The sequence below is a fragment of the Branchiostoma belcheri genome, unplaced genomic scaffold (genome assembly GCF_001625305.1).
Source record: "Branchiostoma belcheri isolate BF01 breed outbred unplaced genomic scaffold, Haploidv18h27 scaffold90, whole genome shotgun sequence".
NCBI classification, from domain to species: domain Eukaryota; kingdom Metazoa; phylum Chordata; class Leptocardii; order Amphioxiformes; family Branchiostomatidae; genus Branchiostoma; species Branchiostoma belcheri.
The window spans coordinates 645004-659363 of NW_017804576.1; the positions used below are offsets into that span (position 1 = coordinate 645004).

General features: G+C 39.6%; 1 protein-coding gene across 1 annotated transcript in view; it reads left to right on the top strand.

Annotated features, from left to right (window-relative positions):
- Positions 1 to 12650, top strand: part of LOC109487966 (ATP-binding cassette sub-family D member 4-like) — a 25926-nt gene extending 13276 nt beyond the window's left edge. The window contains exons 8-21 of the mRNA XM_019792087.1: positions 2005 to 2099; positions 3156 to 3277; positions 4412 to 4503; positions 5001 to 5108; positions 5280 to 5377; positions 5741 to 5794; positions 5940 to 5996; positions 6312 to 6403; positions 6522 to 6558; positions 7447 to 7496; positions 8056 to 8111; positions 9191 to 9267; positions 10919 to 11034; positions 11619 to 12650. Coding sequence (XP_019647646.1) covers positions 2005 to 2099; positions 3156 to 3277; positions 4412 to 4503; positions 5001 to 5108; positions 5280 to 5377; positions 5741 to 5794; positions 5940 to 5996; positions 6312 to 6403; positions 6522 to 6558; positions 7447 to 7496; positions 8056 to 8111; positions 9191 to 9267; positions 10919 to 11034; positions 11619 to 11681 — 1117 coding nt within the window. The 3' untranslated portion in view covers positions 11682 to 12650. The remainder of the gene's footprint in view (positions 1 to 2004; positions 2100 to 3155; positions 3278 to 4411; positions 4504 to 5000; positions 5109 to 5279; positions 5378 to 5740; positions 5795 to 5939; positions 5997 to 6311; positions 6404 to 6521; positions 6559 to 7446; positions 7497 to 8055; positions 8112 to 9190; positions 9268 to 10918; positions 11035 to 11618) is intronic.
- Positions 12651 to 14360: the final 1710 nt, after the last annotated feature.

Below are 14360 nucleotides of genomic sequence, written 5' to 3' on the forward strand. Positions count from 1 at the left end.
TGGGATAGGATCAAATGACGTTACATTGAGGGATTGTACTATAACTTCAGCAGGGGGAGGATAGGTTGGACATATGTCAGGTTATTTTCTACGGCCACACCAAGTAATTGCTATGGATGACGTCCACTGGAGACCTTAAATCTAATTACCTTAAATTTAAGGCAAGCGCGCAATAAAAACACGAAGGGCCGAAAAACGAGATGCCTAGATTTGGAATATACTAACTGTAGAAGTACAAATGTTAGGACACAAAGAACACAAGAAACAAGTCTTCTATTTGTCATAAAGACAAATTAACAAAACAGCAGTAGTCACCCTGTTCTGATTCTTTCCTTTATAACTTCTTCTCTAATTATATTTTGCGGCGCTGTCGTGACACTTTCAACACAGTAAGAATTTCTTGAACGTTTTTTTCCTAGTAACAGTCAAACTCCAAGTAACTAAGGGGGGGGGGCTAACACGGGTGACGACGCATCTGTATAATCTGCGGCAAACCGTTTCAGGGTGTTCTGTACCATAAAAATAGTACAGAGATTCTTTTGTTCTTTAGACCAAATTGATTATTAAAAAGATTGAAGAATACGCATGTTAATTTCTCTAGAACGATGTACCTCTGACGAAGACATGAGATCTCCGACCTCTAGTTTGTATATAATAATGACCACAATTTGTTGACCCTATGTAATTAAGACATTTTTAAGAATTTATATCACTTGTGTGTATTTAACCACACTTTTTCCCCAGGGCAAGCCCTTAATAATAGCTTCAAGCTAGTTGGGCTGCCCTGGCTGTGTTGTATCAGCCGAACAATAAATAAATATTATTAAGTTCCATGTGAAATACATGTTTGAGGGCATGGTTAAATCTGACAGGATCTTTGTAGAGGATAGGTTTCAATTATTGAAAAGATCTGGTTTAAGTTTCTTGTCATCTATTCTCCAGGTTCAAACACATGCAAATCAGAGTGAATGCTGAGTCAGCAGCATTCTACAGGTAGGAATAATTGGACTTTTCCCCCCAAGATTTGCACACAAGTTCTTTGCTTAATTTCACATGGATGTACATGTACTTTGTATCCAAACCTATTTTAATTGCCAGGTCTCTTTCATCTTCTCTATTTGTGGAGAGAACAAAAGAGACTCAGTTGAATTAGGTTTGCATTTGCTACTACTTTTGTGCTCTTCTTCTGTATCTGTATCAGTATAGCCGGTATAATTAATAACCGCCCTTCGGCGTAACACACCAGCTTCGCAGGCACGCGGCACGGCGGCAGCTAGCTATATCACACCGAACGACTTGTGTGACTTCTGTCACCATTTTTCCCCAAACGTGTGCTTTAGTACCTAATCTATGTCTGTATATCTACCTCTTATGTTACCTTTTGGTTTGATTGGATTCGACTCTGTACCATTATGATGTTTTCTGAACAATAAGCTCTCATTCATTCATTCATGAAAGAAACAGCCAAACAGGGGGTTGGTGGAAAAAGGAGTCCAGTCCGATTGGCGGAAAAAGCAGTCCAGTCCGATTTGGGGGTGGAAAAAGCAGTCCGGTGGTTTCTACGAAATTCTACGAAAGACCATAGGCACAATTTTTTTGTGTGTGTACTTCTAGTTTCTATGGGTTTCATAGAAACTCGAAGTACCCATAGAAACTCGAAGTACCCATAGAAACTCGAAGTACTCATAGAAACTCGAAGTACACACAAGAAAAAAATTGTACCTATGGTCTTTCGTAGAATTTCGTAGAAACCACCGGACTGCTTTTTCCACCCCCAAATCGGACTGGACTGCTTTTTCCGCCAATCGGACTGGACTCCTTTTTCCACCAACCCCAAACAGGGTTGCTAATATGTTAGGTTTTATTCGACATTAGGTCTATGCAACACACTTATTCTATTGTTGTTACTCTCTCTTTATGTAGTTGCCATACATTGTACCATGTGCAATTGTCATGCAATAAAGTTCTTCAATAAAGTTCTTCAATGTGCTGCTGTTCCTACAGAGCCTGCCAGGTGGAGCTGATGAAGACAAACTTCCGGCTCCACTCCCTGCTGGACACACAGACACAACTCATCAACAGGGAGTTCTGGCTCAACTGTAAGTCCAGCTTCTCGAACTTGTATTCATTGGGATTTTTGTTGATCTGAAGATGTAATATAATCCAGTTTTATTTGGGCATACCTCTACTCATTGTGCAGAACATCAGCCTAGAAATCAGACTTATTATAGCTCCCAAGTCCTACATCCTCTCTGCAAATACTCAGGAGCTATAATAGGTCTGGTTACCAGGCTAGCAGAACATGGGACTATCCACTGTCTTCAAAGAAGAAGTTAAATCTTATAACAGCAAGTGTAGTAGTAGTATAAGACTAACTTCAGGCTCCACTCCATACTGGACACACAGACACGGCTCATCAACAGGTAGTTCTGGCTTAACTGTAAGGCTCCTAACTTCAAGAGCTTCTGTACAGTAGATTGCTTGTATACTTGGATAGATGTGTAATGTAGCCAGCTGCCGCCTTGCCGCATTCCTGCGAAGATGTGTGTTATTATGCAGAAGGGCAGTTATACTGGCTATACAGATACAGATACCAATTAGATGCAGATACAGATAAAGCGGGATCATGCAAGTTTTTCAAAATAACAAAAATTTGACAAAGGTTTCTGCTATGTATACCCACAAGGAGATTTGGATGGCTGGATGATTAATTCATTCATGAAAAGATGAACTTTGCATTGTACTTGCACATTGTATCAAATACTTCAAATCTGGGTCTTGTGTTCTGAGTCATTGCTTCAATGGAAAATATGATATCTTCAGTTATAAAATGTCTGACTGTTACTACAGTTACTACAGTATTGTAATATAAGTATTGCAGTATGTACATGTACAGTTGTTACAATAGTGAATGAGTTTTTGAATGCCAACTGCCTGATGCTTTTGATCCAAAACAAAAATTCTCTCACTTAGAGCTATGGACCAGTCACTCTGGTCTTCCTCAGTAGACTGACCCAGTGAAGCTTGTCACGTGGCTTCTTTGAAGTGTGACGTCAACACTGGGTCAAAGGTATCTGGTAGACGATGTCAACCCCCGTCACGGTTCATGCTTATTTGTTACCACTATTGTTTATGTTGTACATGTATCTCCACAGTTGCAGTGAACATGTTTGACTATGTGGGGAGTATCCTGAGCTACATTGTTATCGCCATCCCCATCCTGAGTGGAGCCTACAGCCACATGGCCCCAAATGAAATAAGTGCACTTGTCAGCAAGGTATGGACATATTCATGCTGTTTAGTGCTGCATACCTAAACCCAATTTTAGGTTCAGGTCCGGATTCAAGTCCAGAGGTTTAGGTTCAGTTCCGGACTTGCAAGTCCGGACCTAAACCCATGGCATATACAAGATTGCATGTTGGCAACCTTGCAATGTTGTCTGGGTGAAACTTTGGCCACATAACATGGAGGCCGGTACTTGACGATGCCCAATGGCAATATTTTCTTCATTTTGCAGCAAAGATTTTGCAATCTACGGAAGGTTTTAGGTGGTTTGGAAAGAAAAGGGGTATGTGAAATGGTCTTTTAAGTCCGGATTCGGTTCTTGACTTTTAGTTTTTTTTGGACTTAAACCTAAACATTCTTTTAAGTCCGGATCCAAGTCCAGTGAACCGGTATGCAGCACTAATGCTGTTCACTATAGCCTAACTTTAAAGTAGCTGAGATGAAGCTAAATTGTAAATAGGGTGTGTAGACAGCACGTCGGCAGAAAGTGATTTGCCTGACGTGCAAAATTCATAATGTATTGTGCCTGGCACTTCAGCAGAACACATCATTTAGGGTCGTATTCCCATATTTGCAGATAACAATCTGTCCATAGCTTTTACATGTTGTGTTGGGAAAGATATTGTCCACAACAGGCAAAATTTTGATGCAATGATGACCAAACTTCAACAAAAACCGTGAAAAATCTTAATTTTGTGCAGGCGCAGTTCGTTCTGTTAACATGCTTCTGTGGACTAAGAAGTACTCCACTAGGATAAACTTCAGTATTCTTTTAACTCGTCGACTGTAAACTTTATCTCAATCATAACATCAGACTCGAGTCTCACGTACTGAAATACCTTAGAGACTTAGCAAGAGACAAACGAAGATGGATTAAACTGTACAGAGACATACACTGATTTGGCCTGTCAAGTGTAGTTTGCTAATTGTAGTCTGCTAATTTACAGCCAAGAACAATTATTATTATTATTATTGTTGTTGTTATTATTGTTGTTATTATAATCATTATTATTGTTGTTGTTGTTGTTATTGTTATTATTATTATTGTTGTTGTTGTTATTATCATTATTATTATAATTTTAACACTTAATGTAGCAGCTGATAGTCATTTTCCCCATGTCTCCAGAATGCCTTTGTGTCCATTTACCTGATTGGTTGCTTCAGCGGGCTGATTGACCTTTCCACCAAACTCACTGACCTGGCAGGATACACACACAGGTAAGGGGGAAGTGGGTTTTTTTCTTAGCCTCTACCAGGCTTCAGAAGCAGCTGGAAAGAGTAGAAATTGGCCAAATGGACAAGTAACGTGACAGGGCAGTTGGTCTGCTAAGGGAGTACAATTTGCTACCTCCTTTAGCAGACCAACTCCTCTGTCATGTTATCTATCCATGTGGCCAAATCCTACTCTTTCCAGCTGCTTCTGATGCCTGGTAGAGGCTAGGATTTCTTGGTCTTGGTCACTTGAGATGAAGGCACAAGTAAGACTCAGTACTTTGCTTTTCACTCACTATCACACATCCTAGCTTTTAAGAGCAGCAATATGAACAGTCACTGTCCATGGTGCTGAAACATTAGTATCTGTAGTGTCTGGAAATCGGTAAATGTTCTATTGGAAATCTGTTAAATGGAGAACGTTACAAAACTCTTGAGACACAGTACTGTGCAGTCGGTAGTCCGTTAAAGATGGTAAACACCTCCTTCCCTCCTCCTTACAGGATAGGAGAGCTCCTTGAGTCCTTAGAGAGGACAGAAAAGGGAACGATGGAGGAACAACCCGACCAGAGTGCAGACCCTGGCGACGATGATTCATGTGAAAATACAAGGTATACAGGGTACTTTTCTTTCATATATACCTGCTATATATAGCGCTGGTACTGAAAATAGTTCAGGAAATTAACATGTTGTGAGGAGAAAAAGGATAATCCAGAAACACTCTAAGAAGTATTCAGTTTTTCTTTCGTGTAATGAAGCATTTGTTTGAATTTTCTCGTTAGCCTTTGCAGCCAGGAGAGCACACAAAGTAACAAGGCCTTCCAGCTGGAGTCTGTCACCCTCACACCACCTTCACTACAGAACAGGGTACTCATTAGGGGTAAGTCTGAACAGTATTGGCTTTTGTGGGAAGTGTGAACTGGGCATTTATCTGGAGTAAGTGTGAACAACATTGGCATTACTAGTAGTGGGTGCTACTTGAAACGTTTGGCAGTTTTCAAAATCTATCCAGCTGCTTGAGTAACAGTTTTCTTGTGAGTGTGGGCATTTGTGGGGAGTGTGAACACAGTGTATAACCTGTCCATTTGTTGTACGTGTAACCAGGATACTCAAATGTCATTTCACTATCTGTTTGACAATAGTATGTAGACTTAGTACATGTATCCATAGTTGTAAACAGGTTGTACAAATGATGCAGAATCTGATGTACTTTGAAACTCTTCCACGTCTGTTATTTCTTCAGATCTAACCCTCGAGATAGAAGCAGGAAGAAATCTACTTATTGTGGGAAACACAGGTGAGAGCAACGCAAATCAGTATTATATTGGAAGGCTGATTCAATGATACTACCCTGAATTCTATCTGTAAAGGATGTGCATTGACTGTGCGTCACACCCAAGTGTGTTTTGTACATTACCAATCTTTCCTGTTCCCCGATACAGGATCAGGCAAAAGTTCCTTACTGAGGGTGTTGAGGGGACTGTGGCCAACCTTAGGAGGTAAATGAACTTACGGTTTATAGCCTCTACCAGGCTTCAGAAGTGGCTGTAAAGATTAGAAATTGGCCAAAGGAAAACATGCCAGGGAGTTAGTCTGCTAAAGGTGTACAGTTCAGAGCAGCAAACTAGCAGTCCAACTCCCCAGGCATGTTTTCCTTTGGCCAATTTCTAATCTTTACAGCCACTTCTGAAGCCTGGTAGAGACTACATGGTTTGTTGTACACAACAGGCAGTACTCAGTTGCTTGTTCTTTTGTTTGCTTTATGATGTTTCCATCGTGTTCTCTAATTGAATATTTTTCCCTCTTCCCAACAGGCAGTGTAGAACGGATCAGTCCACTTGGTCCACAGGGGGTGATGTTCATACCGCAAAAACCTTACTTGACGGACGGATCACTCAGGGAACAGGTGAATAGAACTGCTGCCAATCATAGCTACATGTATTGTACCCCTTTTCAATGTGAAAATGCATAGATCAGTTTACATGAAGCACTTGATATTCACAGCTGTCTTCTCTACTTTACAGATCATATATCCATTAAAAGACAAGTATCCAGGACAAGGTGAGTCCAACCAGAACAGGGACTCCTGTACTGGCTCGTATGATCTGTAGGCTTCTAACAGAACCAAAATAAAAATACTTGCCTTTTGGTTTTGTAATCCCCTTTGGCCTTGTAGCTTATTCTACAGGGATCAACATAAAAAGACAGACTGGTGTTACATGAAATAAAACCATGCGGACATACAGGTTACAAATAGGAGAACAGAATTGTAGAAAATGAAAGAATAATACATACAGGTGGTATCCATCATATAGTAGACTACTATATCAATCAATCAATATCAATCAATAGTTTGTAGTTTTTGCATATAAACCTACAATCAATAGTTTGTGCTTATAAACCTGCATTTCCCCTCTGGTCTCTCAGTCACTGACGAAAGCTAGTGGATACTAGCTGGAAACGTCTGATGTTTTAAAAATCATATCCAGTTGCTTGAGTAACAGCTTTTTGGCGTATAGTACATACTAAATGTATATGTTTTACCTTGGGATGTTTGGGAGGAAATCTTGAACTTGATATAGCAACATGCATGTTACATCCACTTTTTCTGAAGATTTGATAACTATACAGTTTTGCTAGCTGTAACATTACATTGGTAACAATGTATATGAAATATGTTTATCATTAAAAAAATCTTATACAAATGTGATGGTTAGTATTAAACATCCTTGCTAATAATTACTGCTTATCTTTAAATAGTATAATTAACGTGTTAAATGTTGAACTTCGAAATTGGTGTCTTTGTTTTCTTGTCACCCGGCTCCTTTTTGGATAAGAAGACCACTTGTCTAAGAAGACCAGATTCCTTAGGTCCCCAGGGTGGTCCTCTTATACAAGTTTGACCGTAGATGATGAAACTGATGGTGTGATGTCACTTTTACCTTTCAGTTTCTCCTGATGATGAGATCATTATGCAATATTTAGAAAGACTAGAACTGGTAAGAAGCTTTTCATTTCATTTTATTTATTTATCCAGGGGTAGCATATCGCCAATGACGGTTTCAACGCTCCCTGCACAGAACAGTACATAATAAAATAACAAAAAAGTAAAAGAACTAACTTAGGTACAATCATAATCATCGTGATAATAAAAGAAACAGGACAAATTAATAACGTACAGAAAACAAACTAAATAAATATGACAAATAATGTATATGATAAATGATATTGAAAATGGAACTGAATTTGCATATTAATAATTATGTACAAAATGTAAGCTTACTTCAAACGTTTGTTTCAATCTTGTCTATTTTCGTTTAAGAGACAGTTTGTTAAGGAGGATATTTATCAGTGTTTAAGATTGATTTGAATTCCTACTATCTTGTTGCAATATTTTATCAGCAAAACACATATCACTTTAGACTCAGTTCCCATAGCATACTCCTGCAATGTCAGTTTGCTGCTCTTCACTTTTTCTCGAACATACATGTATTGTTGAACAATGAGTATTGAAACATTGTATGATATGTTTTTTCTCTGTTTTTTTTTACCCTCCAGATGTCAGTATTTGATCGAGCCAAGGGGCTGGACGGTGGAACAGAGTGGATTAACTGGTGAGCTACATGTAGGATTCTGTTCGTACATATCGTAATGGACACACAATATCGCGACATTGCGCTCTGACGTGACCAGTATACAACTGTCGTAAAATCAAACCAGCGGCCCATTATCGGTATCCCAGTGATAATGAGCTGACTCCCCGCTGATCTGGACTCCGCCCCAAATGTGCACACAGTGTGTGTACGAACGTGCACACGCCGTGTGTTTGTTTGTGTAACAGCGTAAATCGTTAAATTTTACGGTCCTGGTAGTGTACTTTATATACTGGCTATATCTGTATCTGTGTCACACTTGGCTCTCTAGTTTAGGCTCATTACTAACATTAGAAAAGGCCTGCAAGAAACTCTGCTCTTTCAGGAGGTGCTATGCTGAAGTATTTAGAGTTAGCCTTAGAGTTAGAATAGCATGGGCTTGAAATGTGTGTCAGTATTTATCACAATATGGAACACATGTAATTTTGAGATACTATTAACTGTTCTCCAGGTCAAAAGAATTTTACAAACATTTTTTACCAAATTATTTCTTTAGCTTTCTGATACCACTGCTATGATCACGGCTGTAGGTTTTGTTCATGTGTGACGTCAGCAATGGGTCAAAGTTGATCGGTGATTTGGAGAACAGTGTCAAGTTTGACATAATGTATTTTACCAACGCAGATGAACTTTCGTGCTGATATACATTGTATTCACCAGACATTCCTTGCCTTACCTTGCCTTGCCTAGTCCCATCCCTTACCAGACAGTCAGTTATCCTGTTTCTACCCAATGGTTTCTCCTGTTATTAGCTCCTTACAGTTAGAAAAGAAATATGCATACTTTCCGAAAATAGAATTGTTCAAACATATTATGACATCCAAGCGCTATGATGTAAATGAAAAACTATGTAAATTTGTTTATACATGTTTCAAAAAGAGAGAAGAGATCCTGTAGTTAGATCCTGTAGATAGAGACGTAGCACACAAATGTAATAATCGCTTATTCTTGTACCCAAGTTATTTAACTCAAGTGCATTTGGCCATGTAGGGCGTGAATATGCAATAAAGTTCATTGTCATTGTCATTCTCCTGTTACAGGTACGATGTGCTGTCACCAGGGGAGATGCAGAGGTTATCCTTTGCCAGACTGTTCTTCCACCAGCCTCAGTTTGCAGGTATCTTTGCACAGTTCTTTATTCTTGTAGGCACATTGTGTGTGGGAATACATTGTAGACACAGTCAAACCCATGCCCGTAGCCAGGATTTTGAATGGGGGGGTTCTTCTCCTCGAGCGCTGAAGGCGCGAGGTTCCTAGGGGGGTCATTTGAAGAATCAACCTTCTAAGATGGCATTTTGTGCATTTTTTAGAGGATTTCCAAGAAAAAATCAGAGATAAATTTTTATTCAATGACAAAGGGAGCAGTTTGTCTACGATTCCAGTCCATCTTTTAAAGAAAAATCTTGGACCTTTACATAAGAAGTGGACCAAAAAGTGGACCTTCACATAAAAAGTGGACCAAAAAGTGGACCTTTGAGCCTTGTGGGGGGGTTCCTCTGAATCCCCCGAACCCCCCCTGGCTACGGGCATGAAACCTGCCCAAGAAGGCCACCCAGGGGACCGAGGTGAAGTGGTCTTCTTGGACAGGTGGTCTCCTTTAGCATGTTACCTATGGAAGAAATCTTCAACTACAAAGGCCTACGAAGTTAAATACGTTTAAATTTATTCTTACTGAATGCAATGATGCCCCATACTATCAATGGTTTATTTTGCATTAAAACACAACATCACTGTCCCAAAAATGGCAGCCAGAGGCTGAATTGACATTGGGGTATCACATTATAGTATAAAACGTTATAGTATATTACGATTAAAATAGAAATAAACCATTACATAAAATGTATATAAGATATAGTCAACGTTTCAAGTACAAATTAATATCATAGCAGATAACAAAACAGACGGACACTGGTAACACTAAAATAAGTCCTAATTAATAAAATAATACTAAACAATTCATGCCAACATATGCATGTGTTACAAAGGTTAAGACGTAAACCCTAACCCTTTTCCAGAAGGTCTTAGGCACGTGAAGCCATAGTTGCAGACATTCAGAAAATTGTCTATACATGGCAGTAACATTTATAATTTGTCAGACTGTTTTTTGAACAATGTAGAACTATACATCACTATGGAACAAGCTTCCTTGTGAATGCTTCTTAAATGGGTGCAACCTTAAACTTTTCAAGTCTTAAGAGTTAACAAACATGTCTCTTCAGTTCCTTAACATAACCCAAAACATAAGGGGGCCCGCAAGCCCATTTCCGTAGAGCGTAATCAGCCGTTTTAATTCTACGTAGAGCGTAGACGGACTGCTCTAATATTCTATGTAATGCATTGTAGCTACTTGGAATTTATCGTAAATCGAGAGGTTTCCGAATTCAGCGTAGAGCGTTGTTGGGACCCGCCCTTACAGGCCCTCATGTACGTGGTTCGTGTGAGCCTGCTTGAGTTGAAAATTGAAGTAAATAAAAACTAGAAAGGTAACATTACTTTGCAAAGCAAATGCATAATGTTTACCTTCGCATATGGTTTGCTTTTCTTACTCAAATACATGTAACGTTACATTAATATATGGTCAGACAGGAGTCTACCAAAATTGCAACATGATGTAACCCGACACCAGTTACCATGGTGACAGACATGAACAAATCAGGCCATTGGCCAGGTCAGAGGTTAGTGTTTGGAACAGAAGAAGAAGAAACGTAGTAAATACAATATGTTTTCCTTCGGTAAACATAAAAATGTGTGTAATCTCTTCCTGGCAGTACTAGACGAGGCGACCAGTGCAGTGAGTCAGGAGACGGAGGAGGTTCTGTACAGCATGTGTAAGGACATGGGCATGACTGTCATCAGTGTGGGACACAGGAGCAGCCTCAGGAAGGTGGGCGAGCCATCGTGTCCCTTTTTTAAATGCAATTTTAACGTCACTTTTCCCCTAAACTTCATGGGGGTTAGACGTGCTTGCATCAAGTGCATTTAGTCTTTTTCGACGCAAGATTTTTTTACGGCTGGATGCCCTTCCTAATGCCAACCCAAACCCTAGTAGGGCCCATATTAAGTGCCTTTCCCAAGGGCACAATGTCTGGGTCCAACCCTGGAGATTGAACCTGGGTCTCTTGCCTTGCTGAAGGAATTGTTATTCAAGCAGCTGGATAGATTATCTCTATGAGAATCTGACAGTTTTCTAAGTCTATCCAGTTGCTTCAGTAACAATTCCTGCATCTCATTACCTGGATGTCTAACCTTCAGTGATGCATTACATGTACATTTATGTTCTTGGCAGAGTGTATTGTTTTATCAGCTAGTAGTATAGGAGTCTTTTCTGGTTTTGAAATACAGTAATAAAAGAGTTCTTTATTGCAAGTTCATGCCCAAGGGCTGATTGCAAATTGACGAGGACAATGAATACTCAGTATGCACCCAGTCATCATTACAAACTCGCTCCTTTCTTCTCCACCCTCCCAGTTCCATGATGTAGAACTGAAGCTGGATGGCCACGGAGGCTGGAGGCTGGAGACCATCAGATGAGACCGAGCCACGCCTGCATGTCCTGTCTAAGCACGTCGCCAGAACGTACTGCACCTGCGCGAAACCCGTAATGTACATAGCAGTTCAGCAGAATGTCTCATATAAGGTTGCATTCGCTCATATAAGGTTAGCATTTCGACAGTAGTTTCCAAGTGTTATGTTGTAAAGAATATCCTCTGCAACAGACAGAATTCTGATGCAACGTTGACCAAAAATCCAACTAAAAAAGCGAAAATACGGGGTTCTGCGCAGGCGCAGTACGTTCAGCCGACGTGCTTCCCGTCTAGTCCATGTCACACCATATCCAAGCAGATGCTACGGTGGCCAGAGGAGGGTTGACCCTTATGTAAGAATTAGGAAAGTAGAAACAGAAATACACTCCTGGTCCCGGGCCGGGGTTTGAACCTACGACCAAACCCAGTCACCTGTCGACATGCCGGCGCTCTAACGATTCAGCTAAAAGGTCTATACCCCTCGGCCAGGTCAATTGGTAGCTGCGACCTATAAGCCCCCCACTGTTACACTACTCCCCCCTTTTTCTGTTCAAGATTCGTCCTCGAATCTTCCGAATTCAACATCCCATATAATCTATGACTAGTTGGGTAACCCTGGCTGTTGTAAGCCGAACTAGACGAATAAATAAAGTGTCCACTAGCCACCAAGGTTGCTAATGGACACTCCTCTGGCCATTTGGATACTGTCTTCCCACCGTAGCATCTGCTTGGAGACAGTCTTTACTATCATTTGCAATCTGTATGACCTCTGTTAGTCAATATTCAGGCCACACCAATTTAATTTTTTGGTTCTAGGATTCGCCTCTTCATTTTTTCTGATTTTCAAAAAAAAAAGATCAACTCAACTTTGAATCAACTCAGAAATGCTCATATTTTGCCCCCGGCAGTTGAGGAAAGTCCTTTTCTTCCTAGTTGTCACAGTTTTTCCATCTATCAATGCAGTGGTTTGATTAAAAAACTTCAAATTCATTGTTTATAAATATTAGCCCAGCCTTTTGTCTTGACTTCATGGCTCCTATCGTAGCATTTTGGGCTATAAGATGACGCCTAGACCTGTCTTTATTTTAATATTTTTTAGCCCTGTCATTTCATATTTTTTCTGAAAAAATCCGAGAAGCAACAAATTAAATTGGTGTGGACTTACCATGGTATAACCCTAATTTGTATGAGCCATATAGTATCGGCTAAGGCTAAACAGTCCTGTATTCAGGTCACAGGTCACATTTCCCAACCGGGGCCCGACCAGGCTGTCTGTATGATCGAAAAATTAACAATCCATATCAAGAGTATATAGATCATATAGTGCCTGTGATTATCATCAAAAACGTTTTTGTGTTTTGTTGACTTTTATATCGTACTTTTCGTTCCCAAAAGCTGCCCGGCCGGGCCCCAGTTTGGAAATGTGACCTCAGCATATGACATTATGACAATCTCTGATACATAAGACACTTATGTAGGCTGATTAGGTCTCTGTTGCAAAGCTATTTTTGCCATACTTGCTGTATATTTTGTACCTGAATCACTGAGAAAATCTGTTCTGAAGAAGCAGGAATGATCCTGGCTGCTTGTGCAATATTTCATTAGTTGCAGTCATCAGCTTTTCTTAGAACATGTTGGAAAACAATCATTTCTACTGAGTAAAGAGACTACACAACCGAGTGTTTTATTCAGCCAACATTTTGGTGACCGTCTGTCACCTTCCTCAGGGCAATTCTGACTGGTTCATATTGCATTGCACCATAGGGAGGTGACAGACGGTCAGCGAAACGTCAGCTGAATAAAAGACTTGGTTGTGCAATAAGAGTTTCTTTACTCAGTGACTTACCAACCTGATGAAAGTATTCATGGAATCATTTCTACTCTTTTACTTAAGAATACTTTTACTTTAAAATTTAATTACTTTAAAGCTGATTGTCGGATAATTTAGGGGAATTTGTTGAACCTCAGATTAAATGTAAATGTATTGTTACATTCCAGTTTGTAGAAACTTTGAGTCTGCTGCTTTTTTGTACTCTGTCATTTAAGAGAAACTGGATACTTTCACATCTTCAAACTTTTTTGAGTGACAAATTATCTGCTTACTGCTGCACAATTAATTAAAAAAAGTCAGTCCTTGAAAGGCAGTTTGTCCTCATTATATGGCAAGCTATTTAAAATAATATTGTTATACATAATATACCATATGTATATTCCTTCTAGTGAATTGGGCCAGCATCAAAGGTATGCAGGGTGTTCATAAGGGCTTTATTTAGCTTCAAGAGGATGTGTTGAGGTTTCTTTCTGTACCTACTTAATTGAAGAAACCTCAGTTCGAGTCTTTCCAAAGGTCTTTAATACATGTAATATTTTTTCATCATCATATCATATCTGAGCACTTAACAAATACCTGTAGTCACTTGTAAAGGTCCTATACAGACCAGTTTGTTCTGCCTATTCTCATAATCTACAGGTTACATCCAGGCATATTTTCCCAGTATCCGCTTTGATGAAAATAGAATCAGAATTTTTAAACCTTTTAACAATTTTTGGTGAGTCACCTAAGACAGAAAAGGCCGATTCCCTTGATAAAAATGGTTTCAACACAAGATCGCCTAAAATATACGTTTTTCTTCTGGTAGACGTGTCCATTTAATATCGAGTATCTAGTCAAGGAAAACATCTTTGA